This window comes from Thunnus maccoyii, chromosome 14 (assembly GCF_910596095.1).
Source record: "Thunnus maccoyii chromosome 14, fThuMac1.1, whole genome shotgun sequence".
NCBI classification, from domain to species: domain Eukaryota; kingdom Metazoa; phylum Chordata; class Actinopteri; order Scombriformes; family Scombridae; genus Thunnus; species Thunnus maccoyii.
This window is the reverse complement of record NC_056546.1, coordinates 24,994,076-25,010,279: the sequence shown is the minus strand read 5'-3', so window position 1 is coordinate 25,010,279 and position 16,204 is coordinate 24,994,076. Positions and strand designations below refer to the sequence as shown.

At 43.5% G+C, this 16,204-nt stretch overlaps 1 protein-coding gene across 12 annotated transcripts in view; it reads left to right on the top strand.

The window, feature by feature from the left end:
- LOC121912177 (adhesion G protein-coupled receptor A1) overlaps positions 1-16,204 on the top strand; it is a 181,311-nt gene that overhangs the window by 121,688 nt on the left and 43,419 nt on the right. For 11 of the 12 annotated variants that reach the window (XM_042434304.1, XM_042434303.1, XM_042434302.1 and 8 more), the window contains 2 exons: positions 4,276-4,486; positions 4,995-5,203. In XM_042434304.1, coding sequence (XP_042290238.1) covers positions 4,276-4,486; positions 4,995-5,203 — 420 coding nt within the window. Of the gene's footprint in view, positions 1-3,625; positions 4,035-4,275; positions 4,487-4,994; positions 5,204-16,204 lie in introns of those variants that run through there. The other variant, XM_042434310.1, reaches the window with a different exon arrangement.

The window sequence follows — 16,204 nt, the reverse complement described above, 5'->3', positions numbered from 1 at the left end:
TACCACAAGGGTTAAATTAGAAATTATGTTTTTTGTGATATGGTGAAGTGAACCTTTAATAAACCGGAGATGACTCAGAGTGTTCCAAAAATGTTTGTTGTTTCTTAGTATGCCCAGATTCTGCTTCTTACCATTACAGTGCTGCATGAAAATACGTACTTTCAGGAGACATTCTCCACTGAGTCACAGTCATGGAGGCTGCAATGACGTGGCATCAGGAGATTGACGAGACAAACTCTTATAATATGTTTGTGGATTCGGAGGGTGCAAACAATGAAACAATGAGGTTCTATGAGAGTCATATATTTACACTCATTAATGCTGGAAATCTGTGAAATTCATTTTTAAGATCTCTTCCGTCTCAAAGACTCGTCTCCTTTTGGCTCATTATCAATCACCTTGCAGCTATTATACCAGCTATGCTTTTACAACACATTTCACAATAAATTCATCCATTTGTAATCCATGATGCCTTTTTAATCTAACAGTGTTGTCCATCTGTTGCAGCCTCTTGAATGTTTTTTTTTTTGTTCAGACTAACTGTGACCTCTGATGTGACAGTTTGAGTCAGAGCTGACTGAGGAGACTGTAGCTGACAGCTGAAGCACAGCTCTGCCTCTCCAAAGAATCTGATTTCCTGCTTCAAATCTGCTCAAATGGTTTCCCCCCACTAACCAACACAACCCATCTGGAGGAAACAGACTCTGGTTGGCATGGCAACCGTGTAGGACTGTGTTTAATTTCTCTCGATAAGTAATGCTAACCACACTACAACATAATAATGCTCAAGAGGAATACGCCTTTTAAGCTGCAACCATGGCAATCACTTTTGTAGAATTAGGTTCCCTTTGTTTAGATTTATAATACCGAGCAATATGTCAAACCTCGAAAGCAGCGCCAGCAGAGACGTGTGTGTGTGCAAGGTCTCGCAAAATGTGAGCAAACTGTGATTTATTTTCAGACTCTGAAACATCATGGGAAGGAACAAACACTTGATTCAGCCCCCCTGCAGTGTACCGATGTCTACCTATCTGTCATGGTCATTGTGTCTTTGACCACGTCTGTGCTGACAGGACAGCCGATGATTACAAAAAAAAAAAAAAAAAAAAATTTATGCAAATCTCCCATCATGCTCGTCAGCAGTTCTTCTCAGCTGGGGCCGAGCTCAGCAAGCTGCCCTTTGAGCTAAATTCATTTCATTCAAAGTTAATTTTCAAGTTGCCGCCTGTGCAAATAAATAAATGCATCTCTCCTACAGATATATCTACAAAGGGACAGAGCTTTTTCTTTTTTCTAATTTTGGATTACACAATAAAAAAAAAACACTCACTGGGTGTCTTAATATTCACCTCTTTGTCTAAACACATTCAACATTAATCCCCGGAGAAGTCATGGAGCCATGTTTAAGCGGGATGTTTATGCTGTGATTTGGTGACTGCCCCGGGTCAAACACAGCTGTTGTGTTTTGCCCTGCAGGCTGTTTTGCAGCTTTGTGGTTCTATCAAGCAGGGCCGTGCATCAAGGAGCGGGTGGAGGAGGACGAAGGAAGGGAGGGTGGGAGGGACGGACGGAGGGAGGGAGGGAGGGAGGGCTGTGGAGGAGAGGGAACAGCCTGAAATAGGAGGTGACTGCTGACATTCACCTGGATGCCCTCTGTAAGGAAAGGAATAAGTGGGAAAAAAAAAAAGGGAAAAGGAGAATGATCCCTAGGCTAGAGCGAGAGACAGAGGGGAGTGTGTGATTATGGTTACTAAGGCTACAGCATGCTGCCCTGTTGGAAAGGGAGGGGCTTGGAGGAAGGTCAGACGGCTGAGGTACAACCAGCTAAATCAACTCTGAAGTGCGAGGTCCCCGGCGGCGTTGGGGCTGAGGAAATGTAGCTGTTTAGGTTGCTCAGGAGGAACATAGATCGTTGCTTAGAACGGGACCTTGCGCACACCGTGGCTTATAGCACACCCATTGGGCCGTAAATCCCTTTGATACGCCACATAAAAGAGGATAAAAGATGTAGAAAGAGATGAGGAGACAAGTGTATGAGATAAGATTTCTTTTTGTGAGTTGGATGCTTTGAAAACATTTCCCCCCGGGACGGAGGTCACCTAGCATCCGTGTTGGCCGTATGAGAAGGGACCCCTTGAATAGCTTGCCAGGGCCGCGTTTAACTCGTCCGTCTCTCGATTGTCACCGGGGCTCAAATCCTCTCCGGCTCTCGCCCTGATGTCTGTATCCTATGACGTCTTGGAAACAGACTGCCAGCTTAAGCTGTTCAGAGAAGAGAATGATGCAACATAAATTTCAAGGCAAGGATTCTCTGTCTTTCTTCCTCTCCTCACACACACACACACACACACACACACACACACACACACACACACACACACACACACACACACACACACACACACTGCAGGATGAAAATCAATAGCTTTTCAAGAGTGAGTCAATGCAGAAACTAATAGCTAACAAACCCGATGCTGTAAAATCACCAGAGGCTCTTCGCACACGCTGGTTGTGATGTAAAGGAATTATGCTTAAGCACGCCGTTGCTCTTTGTCACCTATACAGAATTACTTTGCAGGATAACAGAAGGGACAGGAAGATCAAAACAAGTAGGGGCCACATCAGTGGAGGTAAGCCCGTCATCGCCAGGGCCTCCATATTTCACACAACAACACAACACTGTGGCCAACATAAGAAACACAAGAACAGACAAAGGAGCTCTTGTTTAACTTGATTAAGAAATTTGGCCATCTTTCTCCTCGACATTTATTGGGCCGAACGACTGACTAAGCAGCTCCCCGTTAACTGTAAGGGCACTTTATGGGCATCCACATTCATCTTGGCCAGGAAGCTTCCCTCCCCTTTAGGCTCAAAGTGCTGATCCTCTCACACTGGAGGGTGACATGATTGAAAGCCGAACAAAATAGACTTCATTTGGAAAGTAGGGCCCCGCGTAACATGATCATTATCTTTATTATGAACACGTATCATCAGCCCTATCATTAGCATCGTTCTCCTCTAGCAATACACTATGATGGGTCAATCACTGGATAAATATGTGGGGACGCGCAGTGTTTTTGCATCTCCCTGGAAGTCTTTTCACAGTGCAGAAATGTGTTAATAACCTAAAAAGCTGTTTTTGTGTAACCACTTCTTAATAAATCAACAAAAAGAATAACCGTCTGTTTTGTTCACATAAGGGTTTTGATTGTGAATAAATAACAAATGAGAGTGTGTGAAGAAGCCTTGCCTTTTGCCTTTGCAAGTGTACTATTGTTGTTATTTTCTTTTATATACAGTATGTATGAAATATTACACATCAGAGCCAGTGCAGTAATATCAGCCGATATGATGCATGGAGTCAGTGTGTGGCCACACATGTGGGTCCTATATGCTGACGGTGCAACTCTGGAAGCTTTTTTATGATTAAACTTTGGCAGTATTAAGTGCTGCCTGTCCCGTCCTAAGTGCAGTCAGTCACTGGTCCACACACCCTTGAAAACATCTCTGTCCACCAGGGGCATCAATTCACCAAACCCTGAGCCGTGCCAAACTTCCTGCAGCTGTTATAATGTAGCAGCAAAAGGCTGGATCCTGATTTTAGCACAGTTTTTCTTTTGGACAGGGCAGGCAGAGACTCCTGACAGCTATGTTATTTGTTCATTCTGCAAAAGTATCAGCTACAGGTCATAACAGATCAGAGGGAATGTGGATCTTGAATGCAACTCTGATGGGATTTCTGGATATGCCTGCCCAGGGGATTGTTGTGGTTTCTTGCAGCTTGCAGTTACAGCATTGTAAAAAAACAAATGTATCAGTTTGGATTCACTTGGGCTCAAAGATGGCGAGTGCCTACACCTTCACACACCCAAACCATGCCTTTCTCCTACAAAACCTTTTTTCCCCCCCAAATCTTGCCAGGGCTGTTTTTTCGGGGGTTCTCCGGTGTTTAGACTCGGTGAAAAGAAGATAAAGTCAGACCGGTTGTCTCTTTAAATCAAGCTGCAGTGTTGATGTGCCCTCAAGCTGAAATGGTAAGAACCATTTCCACCTCTGCGGCAGGGAGCCTGTCCAAATAGGCGCACTAGAGCGCTTCAAACGTGATTCTCATTCCCTTGGTCACTTGTGGTCTATGGTCGCCTCCACTCCTGGAGAGGAAAGCAATTTGTCAGTCTTTTGTATGGGAGTTAGTTTTTTTTTTTTTTTTTTTTTCCTGCGCATCTCGAAGACATGATTTGATTTTTATTTTCCTCTCTTTTTGTGTTCCATCCGCAGAACTCAGTGGCAGTCGCCTCAATCCATTTACCGCTGGCTGGTACGCCTATCTCCTCCTCTGCGTTGCAATCTGTTGATAACTCCACTTGCAAGCTGCAGTTCATTGTGTTTCGCAATGGGAAACTCTTTCCTTGTACGGGGAATTCGTCAAATCTCGCAGATGATGGGAAGCGTAGGAGCGTTTCAACACCAGTTGCTTTCACCAAATTAGGTAAGAGGAAATCCATTTTTATCATTCTGCCGGTGATGTCAACGCTGTAATGTATTACCTAGCCGGACTACATGCTTACACACAGTCTGCATCAGTTAGTCCTGCGCAACATGTTGACACGCGAGCTGCACAACCTGTGTGTCAACAGTCTGTGCTGTTTTTTTTGCCAAAATAAATCAAAACAATATCACTCTCTGACTGTTACGATTGATTTCATTCCAATTAATGAAAGCACTGCATGAATGTTCACATCACATTGCACTTTATAGCTGCACCTTGTCTCAAAGGGCTACTTTAGGTAGCTTTAAGCACACTTAATACAACACTATCAACTGCAGTAACAGTCTGACACTTGTGCAATAATGTCTACATAATGCGTGTGTGTGTGTAGTGCATACAGGAGTTTGTATGTGTATGTGCGCGCCCTGCATGCCCGCGCTTCTTTTGCTATAGCACTTACAGACTTTCCACTTGGTTTGCTTAATTGAATGTGTTGCTTTTCTTGCAGATGGGTGCAGCCTCGGGAGCGCCGTGCACTCCGTTACTATTGCTCTCAGGCACTTCGCACTGGGTGTAGACCCCACCGCAGCCTATTGGGATTTTGACCTGCTGGATGGACACGGTGGCTGGAGGGCAGAGGGCTGTCACATAACAGGCTCCGGGGGCAACACGACCACTATTCATTGCACCCATCATAATAACTTTGCTGTGCTAATGGTGAGTAGTCCACTGTGTGGTACCAGTGTCATTCATTTTTAGCACATCCATGCCCCCCACATTACGTGTCTTCCACTGCTTAGGGCCTATTGTGGATCAAATGCATCTTCTTTTTTTTCCCAACAAGGAATAGATGGAGTCACGTGTTTTAAGAAGCCCTTCATGCAGGGACCTTTAAAAGTTTCCTTTATTGTTGCTCCCCCAGCAGAGGGAAAGGATTTGTCAAATGCGCTACGGGGATTTATTGGCTTTGGAGTATGCGCTACGCTAAATTCCCCCTCTATCCTGGGAATGAGAAGTTGCTTGTGTTGTGTAGTCTGCCACCTTTTTCCAAAAAGCAGCATAGCAGCTGAAATAGAAGCGATGCTCAAGAGAAGGAGCGCCTTGTCAGGAGCTATTCGCCTCGGAGCGCAAGTGGTGTGCTAATTGGTTGCAACCATCGCCGAGCAAAAATGTTGGACTGTAAAGCATAGCATCGTTCATCTGTGTCGCTCAAATTGGTCTCGACGCCGCCGAGATGCCTTCTCCTGACGACGTCCCTCTGTTCAAATTGATTTCATGAGGATAATACCAAAAGCGCAATGGCATCGCATCGCCCAGTCGCTCCATAGAGCCGCTGCGCCTGGTCCGCTTTTTTGGATGAAAAGAAATCCTCCGGATGTTTACCGAAGAGTGGGATTCGTTAGACTGGGAGGTCAGTTGTCAGTAGAGCATGAACATATTGTGCTTGAGATGTCGGTGCTTTCCGAGTTGCCTTTTTACCTGCATATTTTATGAAACCGCTGTTCAATTCCGTTGTTGTTCGTGTGTGGAAATAATCTGGCTGGGAAAAAAAAAAGCCGCATAGGAATGAGAAAGAGTGGGGTACAGGGGGGAAAGCGCCATACAAACACGGCATAGGGTGCTGTGAGGGAGAGAGTGGGGTGTCTGTAGAGAATACTAAACTGTTGTCAGATGGAGAGCAGATGTCAGATTGCCATTGCATGTATTTTTCTATCAAACACGGGCTTGGGGAGGCGCACCGTCAATGGGCACCTTGTGGCTGTCAGAATAGAGCGAGATTGGTGGGAAAAAAAACAAAAAAAAACAAAAACAACATTCTTGACAGCAGATTAATGATTTGAACTTCAAGACACGTCCGACAAGTAGAAGGTAGTCATAGAGATGGCGGGGAGCCGTTACAGGAATGTCCACAGAATGATCTTATGCGAGCGTTTGCGTCGGGGATTGCGCGTCTGCTAATGCAGTCACCACACCCGCCTGGTCTCTGCAGTGCCCGAGAAAAGGACCCTTATTTACGGACTTGTGACATCATTCTGCTGTTGGCCTCGTCTAAAATAGTGTAGGATATTGCTACAATGACCCTTATATTCTATAGGGCGGCTTCTGCAAGTGCTAGACCTGTTGCATAATCGTTTCATGTCAAACTGAGAGGAATCGCCTATTACTGCGTGCCTGCAAGTTGATTACTGTAAATGTACGATATTTACAAGTAAAGAACCTCCATCAGCGAAGCTCTCATTTGTAACCGATGGAGTGAAATGACAGTAAACCTCCCCCGCGTTGATGTGTCACGGCAAAATCAGGTTAACAAGTTGCAAAGTCTATAAACCAAAGTTAGACGTTTCAGCTGCTGTGACAATGTTGAAATGAGAAGGTGACAGTGGTGCTTGTGTTTCCTGAATGTGAAGTATGTTCTGTATGGTGATCTCAGCAGTTACATCAGTGTCTAATGTAGCTGTATCACCTTCCGTGCCTCTTAATGATACAGCTGAAATCCTCGTTAGATCAGCTGTCTGCAATATACAGCGTAAGAATCCATCTCATGCTGCATCTGTGATGTTGAGCAAACTGACAGAGGGTTAGCCACAAAGCATGACAGCTTTGAAAGATGAATAATGCAACAGAATCATTTCAAAGAATGGGGGGGCGAAGGAGGGGGGGTGCCTGAAAGGCACAATGCGGTATCCAATTCCTGTTGATCCAGACTCTTTTACATTCAGCTCTTAGGGGGCTAATGCGTGCATGTGTGTGTATGTGTGTCTGTCTGTGTGTGTATGAGTGTGTGTGTGTGGGTGTGTGTGTGTGTGTGTGTGTGTGTAGAGAGATGATTAGTCTACAAATAGCATGACAACCCAATACAATTGTCCCTGAGGACTAAGGTTTGGGGTTTAAAAAGTACTTTAATGAGAATCTTTTTGACTTGGCTCAGAAAGAATTACATGGTGGAGAATCTCCCTCCCCTGGCTTTGTGATCAGAATGCCAAGTAACTGACTCGGGATCTGCGTGGAAAAACTCAGCAACAGCCTCTAAGCTTTTGTTTTTCTGCATATATTATACTCCCCCTGCTGTGTGTATTTTTTAAATTGGTAGGTGGGTAAATGACTGACCTGTAATACTAGAGCTGGTGATACAGATTGTTTCAGATCTGGGTCAGGTATTGAAAGACAGCATGCCTTTATTTTGGAAATGTTTTCCTCCTGCACTGAAATGAACTTGAGGCTGTTAGAAAGCAGCCGTTCCAGATTTCAGCACCGGGGACAGTTCCCATGCATTTCCCCGTCACCCCTCTGCCTCCAGCAGGCCTGTTTCTGTCTGAAGGGATGGTTGACTCACTCTATTACAGTGACAATTCTCAAACCCCTCCACCCCACCCCCTTTAACCCCACCCGCCCCCACCCCCCCAAAAGACACACCTCTTCTCTCTGCAACCAGACTGTGGTCTGTATGTTCCGACTGTCTCAGAGGAAGCTAGATTTATTTATTCTTTTATTTATTCATTGATTGAGGTGATAATGTAGATGGAGGAGTTCCCGCTTTTGATTGCTGCACTGCTCCAAACTGTTTAAAATGCAGGAGCAGACATTTACAACGAGAGAGACACGGAGGGGGTGGCCGGCTGTAGCCAGTATCCAATCATAACAAAGGCCCTAAGGCCACGATCCAATAAGGGAAGAGCTGTTCAGAGATGTATTCCCATACTCTGTACATGATATAATGATTATGTGAAGTGAAGTGGATTCCTGGAAACAGGATGCTCCTCTAGTGATGGCTCTGCATCACAGTCACAACAGAACAGGTGACCTGTTAGTTACACATGGTAGAGTCTCATCCAACGAGTATACAGTTGTGGATGAAGGCATCTGCAATGGAAAGTAGATGGTTATTGTTGTTGATGGTTTGAAATCATCTGTAAAATTTATATTTTGTTCACCAAACAGTATCAGTGTGATGTGCGTAATGGCTTGTCAGTTTACTGAGAGGTTCAGTAACAGTATTTTGGAACGAAAACTTCTACAATTCATTAGTTGTTGGGAAAATTCTCACTCTCCAACAGCTGCCTCAATCTTTTTGGAGGTCTCTGTCCAGGGAAACCTCCCATACACCCGTTAGTGTAACATCACCGGCAGTGTTGTGAGTAACACATTAGAGTACTCAGATTACGTTTTTGTTGTAACGAGTTCAAGTAATCAGTTATTTAGTAATATTTTCAAAAAAGCAATCTGTTACTGATAAACTATTGTAGCAGGCGGGGGGCTCACCATGGTAAGAACTCAAGCAGAGAGATGATCTCACGAGAAATAGCGTGATTTTATTGGTAGCAACAGGTATACCATCAACACTGCAATGCTCTCTCGCAACCATACTGGAGGGAAGGTACTACCTGTGCACATAAGCGAGAATGCTAGGAAGCTCTGTCCACCTACCCCCAACACACTACAATATTACTGAATGTCACTGTTTCTTTTGTTGCCACAAAAAACAAAAAAAGAAAATCTCTGATACATCCGCCCGCCCTGTTTCTTTTCTGTTTATGCACCTATTCCTACTTCTCTGTGGGTAGCTGCATACTAGTGGAAGGCACCAATCCTGCGGTTGTGTCAGTGCGGGTTTGTAGCTCAGCTAGTGAGGTGGCAGGGAGGACAGCCTTTATGATCTGGAAATATTCACATTCTTATGATCAAGGAATCACAAAGGAATCACATCATTTTTTATAACGCAAAAGTACTTTTAACTTTCTCAGTAGGTAACGCTGTAATGTAACAAACTACTTTTTAATGGCTGTAATGCTGTAATGTACCAAGTTACATTTAAAAGTAACATCATCCAACATTCACTTGTAATGGAATGCAGTCTGACGTCCATCACCGTGACCGCCATGTCAACTCGACCACCTCCCATTTAGTCACGCACTGCTTTGCTTTAGCAAGATGTTTTTAAGCGTCTCACTTCACATCAAACCATTCTTTCTTTATTCATGTCACAGCAGGGCGTTGACAGCCATAGCAATATTTTCTCATTTTGCGGGTCCCATTAAGTCACTGCTGACAGTGGTAAATTTTTTATGTTATCTTTTGTTGATTCCTGACAGCAGGACTTTAATCTCCACTGTGTGAAGTTCTTCTTGTTTTCTCTTGTATAACATTATAGTGAATGAATTGAGCTGAAACTTATTTAGCATTTTTGGGGGTGTTGATTATGCTAATGGTCAAATCTCATAAAGGAACACCAGGTTGTATTCATCAAATTGAAACAAGCAAAGTTAAGTTTGCTGAAACTGACTTGGAAGAGATTTAGGATAAGAATATAAAAATGTTCTTGCATGAGGCCCACTGACCTCAATTCTGACTCTCAGGCGTCATGGTCTCGCTAGCAGTATCTGCTTTTTCATCACCAAGCAGGCCACAATTCACTTGTCCTCGCTGCTGCACCTCCATCTTGAACCAAACCAACCAAGACAGGATCCCATCTTGATACATTAGTTCTCATTGGCTGAGCCTTCTTGATACCAGTGTGACATTACCGCTGACAGCTGGAGCTGACCACAAGGTCTTGTCTCCCATACAGAGGAACAGAATACAGCAGAGCCTCTGTGAGAATCCATCCATACAAACCGCTTATCCCGATGACGGAGAACACAGGAATAATCGAGCTGCATTTCACAAACAATATATCAGCTTTATTTTGTTTTCTTTTGGTGCATCCCGAATGTTTATTGCCTACTGAAGCGCTATCACTGTCACTCAAAAGCTAGTAACTTGGAGACAATGAGGGATGAATGGATGCAAGGAAGGAAGTCAGGAGCAGATCAAATTAGAAAGCCTTCTGTGCTACAGCCTCATCAAGGAGATGCCAACTGATTATGATTATGTTCTAAAAAAAACATCCTCTAAAGGGAGTTGTTTATTCAAATTCAATCCACATGCAATATTTTCCTGTTTAGCAATTATGGCTAATACACACATGTAAGTTGTGCAGGATACATGTTGCTAATTGAAAATAACCTCCTGGCAACTTTCAAACCCTCTGTAGCTCAAAAACATTGTTTTCCTGTAATGTCTCTTTCTCTCTGTCTATTTGCCAGCACACCCATCTCAAAGTTGTGTGTTCTCTGTCCACATCTGTGCTCAAAACAGACATAATGAGACAAGAGAAAGTTTTCATCGTGCGCCCGCAAGCAAGCGCCAGCTCCAGAGGGGTTAACTTTATCCTTCACCTTTATCTATCTCCAAGACTTTTTCTCCTGCTAAAGGAGCTTTGGCATGTGTGTTTTAGGAGATGAAGGGATTTACAATGATAATGATGATGACCTGTTTAGATATGCAAGCGCGATTCACAGCACTGTGTTGGCTTTTTCTGTTGATATGCGTTGTAGTGGGAGGGAAAGATGGAAGGGGTGATGACAGACTGTGATATCAACAGAGGGGGTGATGCCTTGAGGTTGTGTGTTAGCTGATAGTGGATTAAAAATTGAGGTTTGTGTTGGAGCAACCATGCAATATGCACCTCTTAGCCTCTGGAGAGCCCTTTTGATATGCCGTTCATTGCAGCTCATGTGGGATCAAACATCTCACATACGGGATGCCGTAAGGCTTTGGATTATATAGACTATATACAGTGTATGTGTAAAAATGAAGTTTTAATGAGTAAGATTTGCTGAGATAAAGATGATGAATTCTGCTGCAGAAATAGAAGATCGTTGCTGATAGCGAATGTGTTAACAATGTCGTAAAACCATAAGAAAAGCCTCTTTCTCTCGCTTGAAAATGTGTGGAATTCCATTTTTATGTGGATTGAAAGTCGACTACAAATGTAACTGAAAGTGACCACATAGTTTTACAGAATATGAGTGATCATTAATGCCTAATATGTGTTTATGTTGGTGTTAAGCTTTGTCGTAATTATGCAGCTTAAGCTAATTCTCCGAGTGAATGCTAATTATTTGCGGCCCACTTAGCATCAGGTACCTTTCACCCTTCACCTCGCTTGCACTTGTTTCAAATGTGGCAGCTGACAGACGAGCACTAATCCACCTCCGTCCAAGAGCAGGCAGCCGTGCAGCCTCTGACTGAACCAGTCACATTGAGGCTTAGTTTTAGTGCTGCAGCATGTGAACTTGAGTGCACATGAGTTCAGGTTTGGCTTAGGTTAATATATAATAAATGCACTCATGTTCCATTTGTAAGCATTAACTTAAATTTGATGTCAGGCATGATTACTTCAGCACATGGGGATTGGTATGTGTGTTTGTGTGTGTGTGTGTGTGTGTGTGTGTGCGCCCACAGTTAAACCACGTCGCTTTCTTCTGTTGTCTCTGTTGTCTGATTTAACCTCTGTGTGTTTGCTGACTGTGCTGCAGACTTGCTTTGGTGTGAAAGGGGAAGGGTCTGGCTCATCCAGCAGTCCCCCTGCACTCACAGAACAGATTGCTGCTGGCCAATCACCTGACATGTGATGCAGATTGTTTTCTCCCTGACTAATGAGTTCAGAGCTCACAGACCACCATTTATCTCAGCCATCAACAGTGTTGCCCTGGCATTGCTGCAATAAGCCAATACTTACTATTGGCCCTTTTCCCTCACATTGTGTATCGGTTGTGTTTCCCACCTCTATTTTTAATGCGGTGTGTATCCCTCTTTTAGCCTGGATACAAATTGCATTGCTTAACCTATTGTTATTCAAATTATGTGTGCTCCTCAGCTAAGTGTATGAAAGATTATAATAGTGCTGCTCACAGCAGAAGGGATTGTTGCATTGCTGTGTGTGTGTGTGTGTGTAAAGAAAGTTAATGGGCTATTCGGTGGTCTCGTGGTTTTGATGTTGTTTATATACAGTCACTGATTAATTGGCAGCCAAAACTGTTTTTATAGAGAGGCAAACCACTTGCTTGAAATGTAAAACTGTCCTTGCTGACAAGCAGTCTTTAAGAAAGATAATGATGTATTCGCATTTTGATTTTATTTCCAAGTTGATGATTTTGGCACACGTTTTCTCAAACAATTAGTGTGATATGAAGACTTGGATGAGGTGTAAATGAGTTTTTTATGGCAATACTGTGTGGATTCACATACATCTGCTACACAGTGTATGATTAGTCACAAATGATTCAAATGAAACAAGTCCCGCTTGTCCTTTTGCATGTGACAGAGACCATCTGACATACATGAATCATGTCCAAGAACACTGTCTGTACACAGTCTCAGTAGTCAAGTTAAGGAAAAGAAAACCGTTCCTATCACAATATGGCATCTGATCTGAAACTGTCCTTGTTCAAATGTCTTCCCCAGTCCCTCTCTCCCTCCTCGCTCACCAGCTGTTCCCTAGTCGACGGTGCAACGACCCTCTCTGAACCCCAGAGACAGCTTGGTAGAAATGAGGGCATGCTGTGTAAACAGCCTCTGTATTGCTTTCTCTAGCCCCTTTCACACATGCAGTCTATCCCTGAAATGTCCAGGAACATTTCCAGCATGAGGTCATGTGTAAATGGGAGCAGGGACATCTGTGCTGCCAATTTCCCACCTCAAGACCTAGTAACATTTAAGGGAAAATGCAGGCACAGCTGTGTTGTGAATGAAAGCAGTAATGTTGCAGGGACAAACATCTAAAGGGTTATGTCCGCCTGACAAAAGACACTTTCACGTGAAGCAAGCGAACCAATCACAAGACTCCACTGATGACTTATTTGAATCCGCGACTTGTTTACAGTTGCCTTGCTAATGCTTTCGTGGGTGATTTGTCTTGCAAACTTGTTGAATATTAAATACATTAAGAAAACACAAAAACAGCAATAATAAGAGACGTCTTCTGCCGTGTACACATACATCTGGCTTTGCCTCATCTTCTTCCTTTGTTGAGTTTTATGGCAGTCGGCATCCATAAATTTTGCATGACCGCCATCTGCTGGACTGTCCTTTGCCCCATCTATTCCGGCATTGCCACGGCCTGTGTGAAAAGGCACAAGATGGAAATGTTCCTGAATGTAGCTGCATTTGTGAAAATCACTAACGATGTGTGAAAGAGGCTTCTGTCTTTTTTCTTTTCCTCTCTCCGTCTCTTGTTTGAGTTACTGTCACTGTCTTTCAATGGGGTTGCTGTATTTGTGCACCGCTTTTAACTGAACCGGACAGCGCCTCATTTGCACAGTGCTGGGCAGTCTAGACAAACACATTAAGAGCTTATTTTTTTCTCTATTAGGGCAGTGTAGAAAGTGATCCAGCCCTGTAGCTGGCTGGATGTTTGGCTGGCTGTCTGCATGTACAACTCTGTTGTCAGCCAAGACGACAGCTCCCAGAATGCCCGCCTCTGCCCCTCCATTTCACTGCTACCGCTGCTGCCAGGCCCTGATTAGCCAAAGTCTACCACCCCGAAAACACAAAAGGCCGAGGGTTAAAGGTGACAGTCTTTTTCATAATAGACTAGAGGAATTAAACTTTTGCAAGCGGGTTATTATACATCATGACCTTTTCCGCCACAACCAATCACGATCAGCGTGACCTTTGACATTTCACCCTATGACCTAATTGCTTTGTAAAAGTGCATTCGTCTCCTCAGCACACAAGGACAGTATAGACATGCCCTGCAGTTGCGTCTTTTTTTAATCTACTGTAAGGCTGTAGAGCTGTTGCTGCTGCTTCTGGTTGCCAGGCTTGTAATTAGGGAGCAGCTATTGATGCAATGTGGCCCCCTGTGCACTCCTAGAAGGAAGATAAGGACGGCAGAAAATGAGACTTGCCTAATTTCAAGTGGGAGCGATAACATGACAGGCGCAGGGGTATATCTTTTGGAAAGGTCTATTAAGAGCTCTACAGATTTTTAGTCCGAGGTCTCACATTCTAGATCTTTTTCAGGATGTGATATTAATATAAACATTTCACCCTTTTCTTACACACAAATATTTTTTTTCCTGGATACAGTGGAGCTGCCAAAGATTGTTAGATTAGACCCAAACTTGCAAATCAATCATCATTTTAGATCATGAACTACGTGACTACCTGATCAAATCAATGATCAATGATCAATCAACAATTCCACAGGTGGAGCAGTTCAACTGTGCATTTGTTCACTCTGATAGGACTCATCAAGTGGTGGTAAGAACCATGCATCTAACACGCAGCGAACAGCCTCAATGGATTTTTTTTTTTCCTTTTGTCAACAAATCCCATGAAGAGACCAAAACCACCAACCCCACTAACATGCATTGTCTGTCTATCCCAAAGCCTGATATAGCTTATTCCTCTGAGCTCTAGAGCTTCATTGTTGTCCAAAAACTCTTAAAAACACATCAATGAGCCACACTGTTGCACTGCCTCACATGTTCCATGAACACACATTGTAATTTATTCTAAGTATATCCTGTAGTATAAGTATAAATAAGTATACCCTGTCCTGCAGCTGTAAATACTCTAGGGTGTATTAATCCGCAGCTGAAAATAGTCCCACAACAAAAGACAATCTTTACTCCTGTTAGAGTAAGTAAGTGCTTTGGGAAACTCTTTTTTAAAAATACAACAATATAAAAATATTAGTGTCTTCAGTAGAAACCATTGGGCTTAGAGCTTAGTACCACTGACAGGGTAAGGGGATCTGAACGTATTTAGAGACAGATTAATGCATCATTGTTGTTTTTTGTTTTGTTTTTTGTTTTTTTGAGAGAGATAGAGATAAGAAAAATATTGAATAACACCTGCCTTATCCTTTCAGGATGCTCGGATCAGGCCGTTTTGGCTTCTCGGATCTTTGCTCACGAGGGGATGGGGCATCATAAATCAGCAGGGCAAAGCGTGACCTTGACAGTGGCTGCTGGATGGGATTTTTGGTTGAAAGTTTAAAAAGAAAAATCACAGATAAGGTATTAAACGTCAAGTCAAATCAAATTTATTTGCATAGCCCAATATCACACACCGCACAAGGTCTCAGAGGGGTTTATTGGCCCGAGACAGCAACAAAGAAAAACTCCTCAAACAACCGCAGCACATGTGGAAGAAAAAAAAACCTCAGGAGAGTCTATTCAAAGAGAGATTTCTCCCGCCCCCTTGGACAGCTGGGTGTGCAACAACCGCTGTAGGTGGGAAAAATGAACATAACATTATAAGAGTGTAACAGAAGAAATACAATATCCAACAATAGGATTATAATTCAACAATAGGATTGTAACAATCCAGTAGAAGAAGTCCAGTTTAATAAGACTAAAGAGTTCTTTAACACACTGGGATGTCAGGGGATGTTTGGAGGATGTGTGGTGTGACAGAGAACATCAAGGTGGGCAGTCTGGAAAAGGCCCATCTCCATTCCAGATCCTGTATAAAGCTTTTCCTCCATACTGCAGAACACAGTGTTGACTTGATGGATGGCTATAGATATTCTTGAAAAGGAAAGCATTTCACTTTAACCGCAGTGTTGAGTGGGATTGTATCCTCAAGTGTTTTTCGCTTGTTGTTTCCATCTTGGTATGAGCTCACGTGCTCACTGTTGCCATGTGCGTTAAGGAGTGTGTCAGAGTGGGTGAAGATATGTGCGCATATATCTGTGTCTGAGTGAATCACACGGGGGCCTTCGCATCGCCGTGCTTCAAATTCAAGGCTCGCTCAAAAAAATCTCACCTCGCGAAATCCCATCCCGGCGTGTGAGCGATGCGCTCTGATATCAAAGGTGAAAACTAATCTGCGCGCTGAAATTCCCTCCTCTTTCACTGTCCTTCGCCTTACAAATGCTCCTAACGA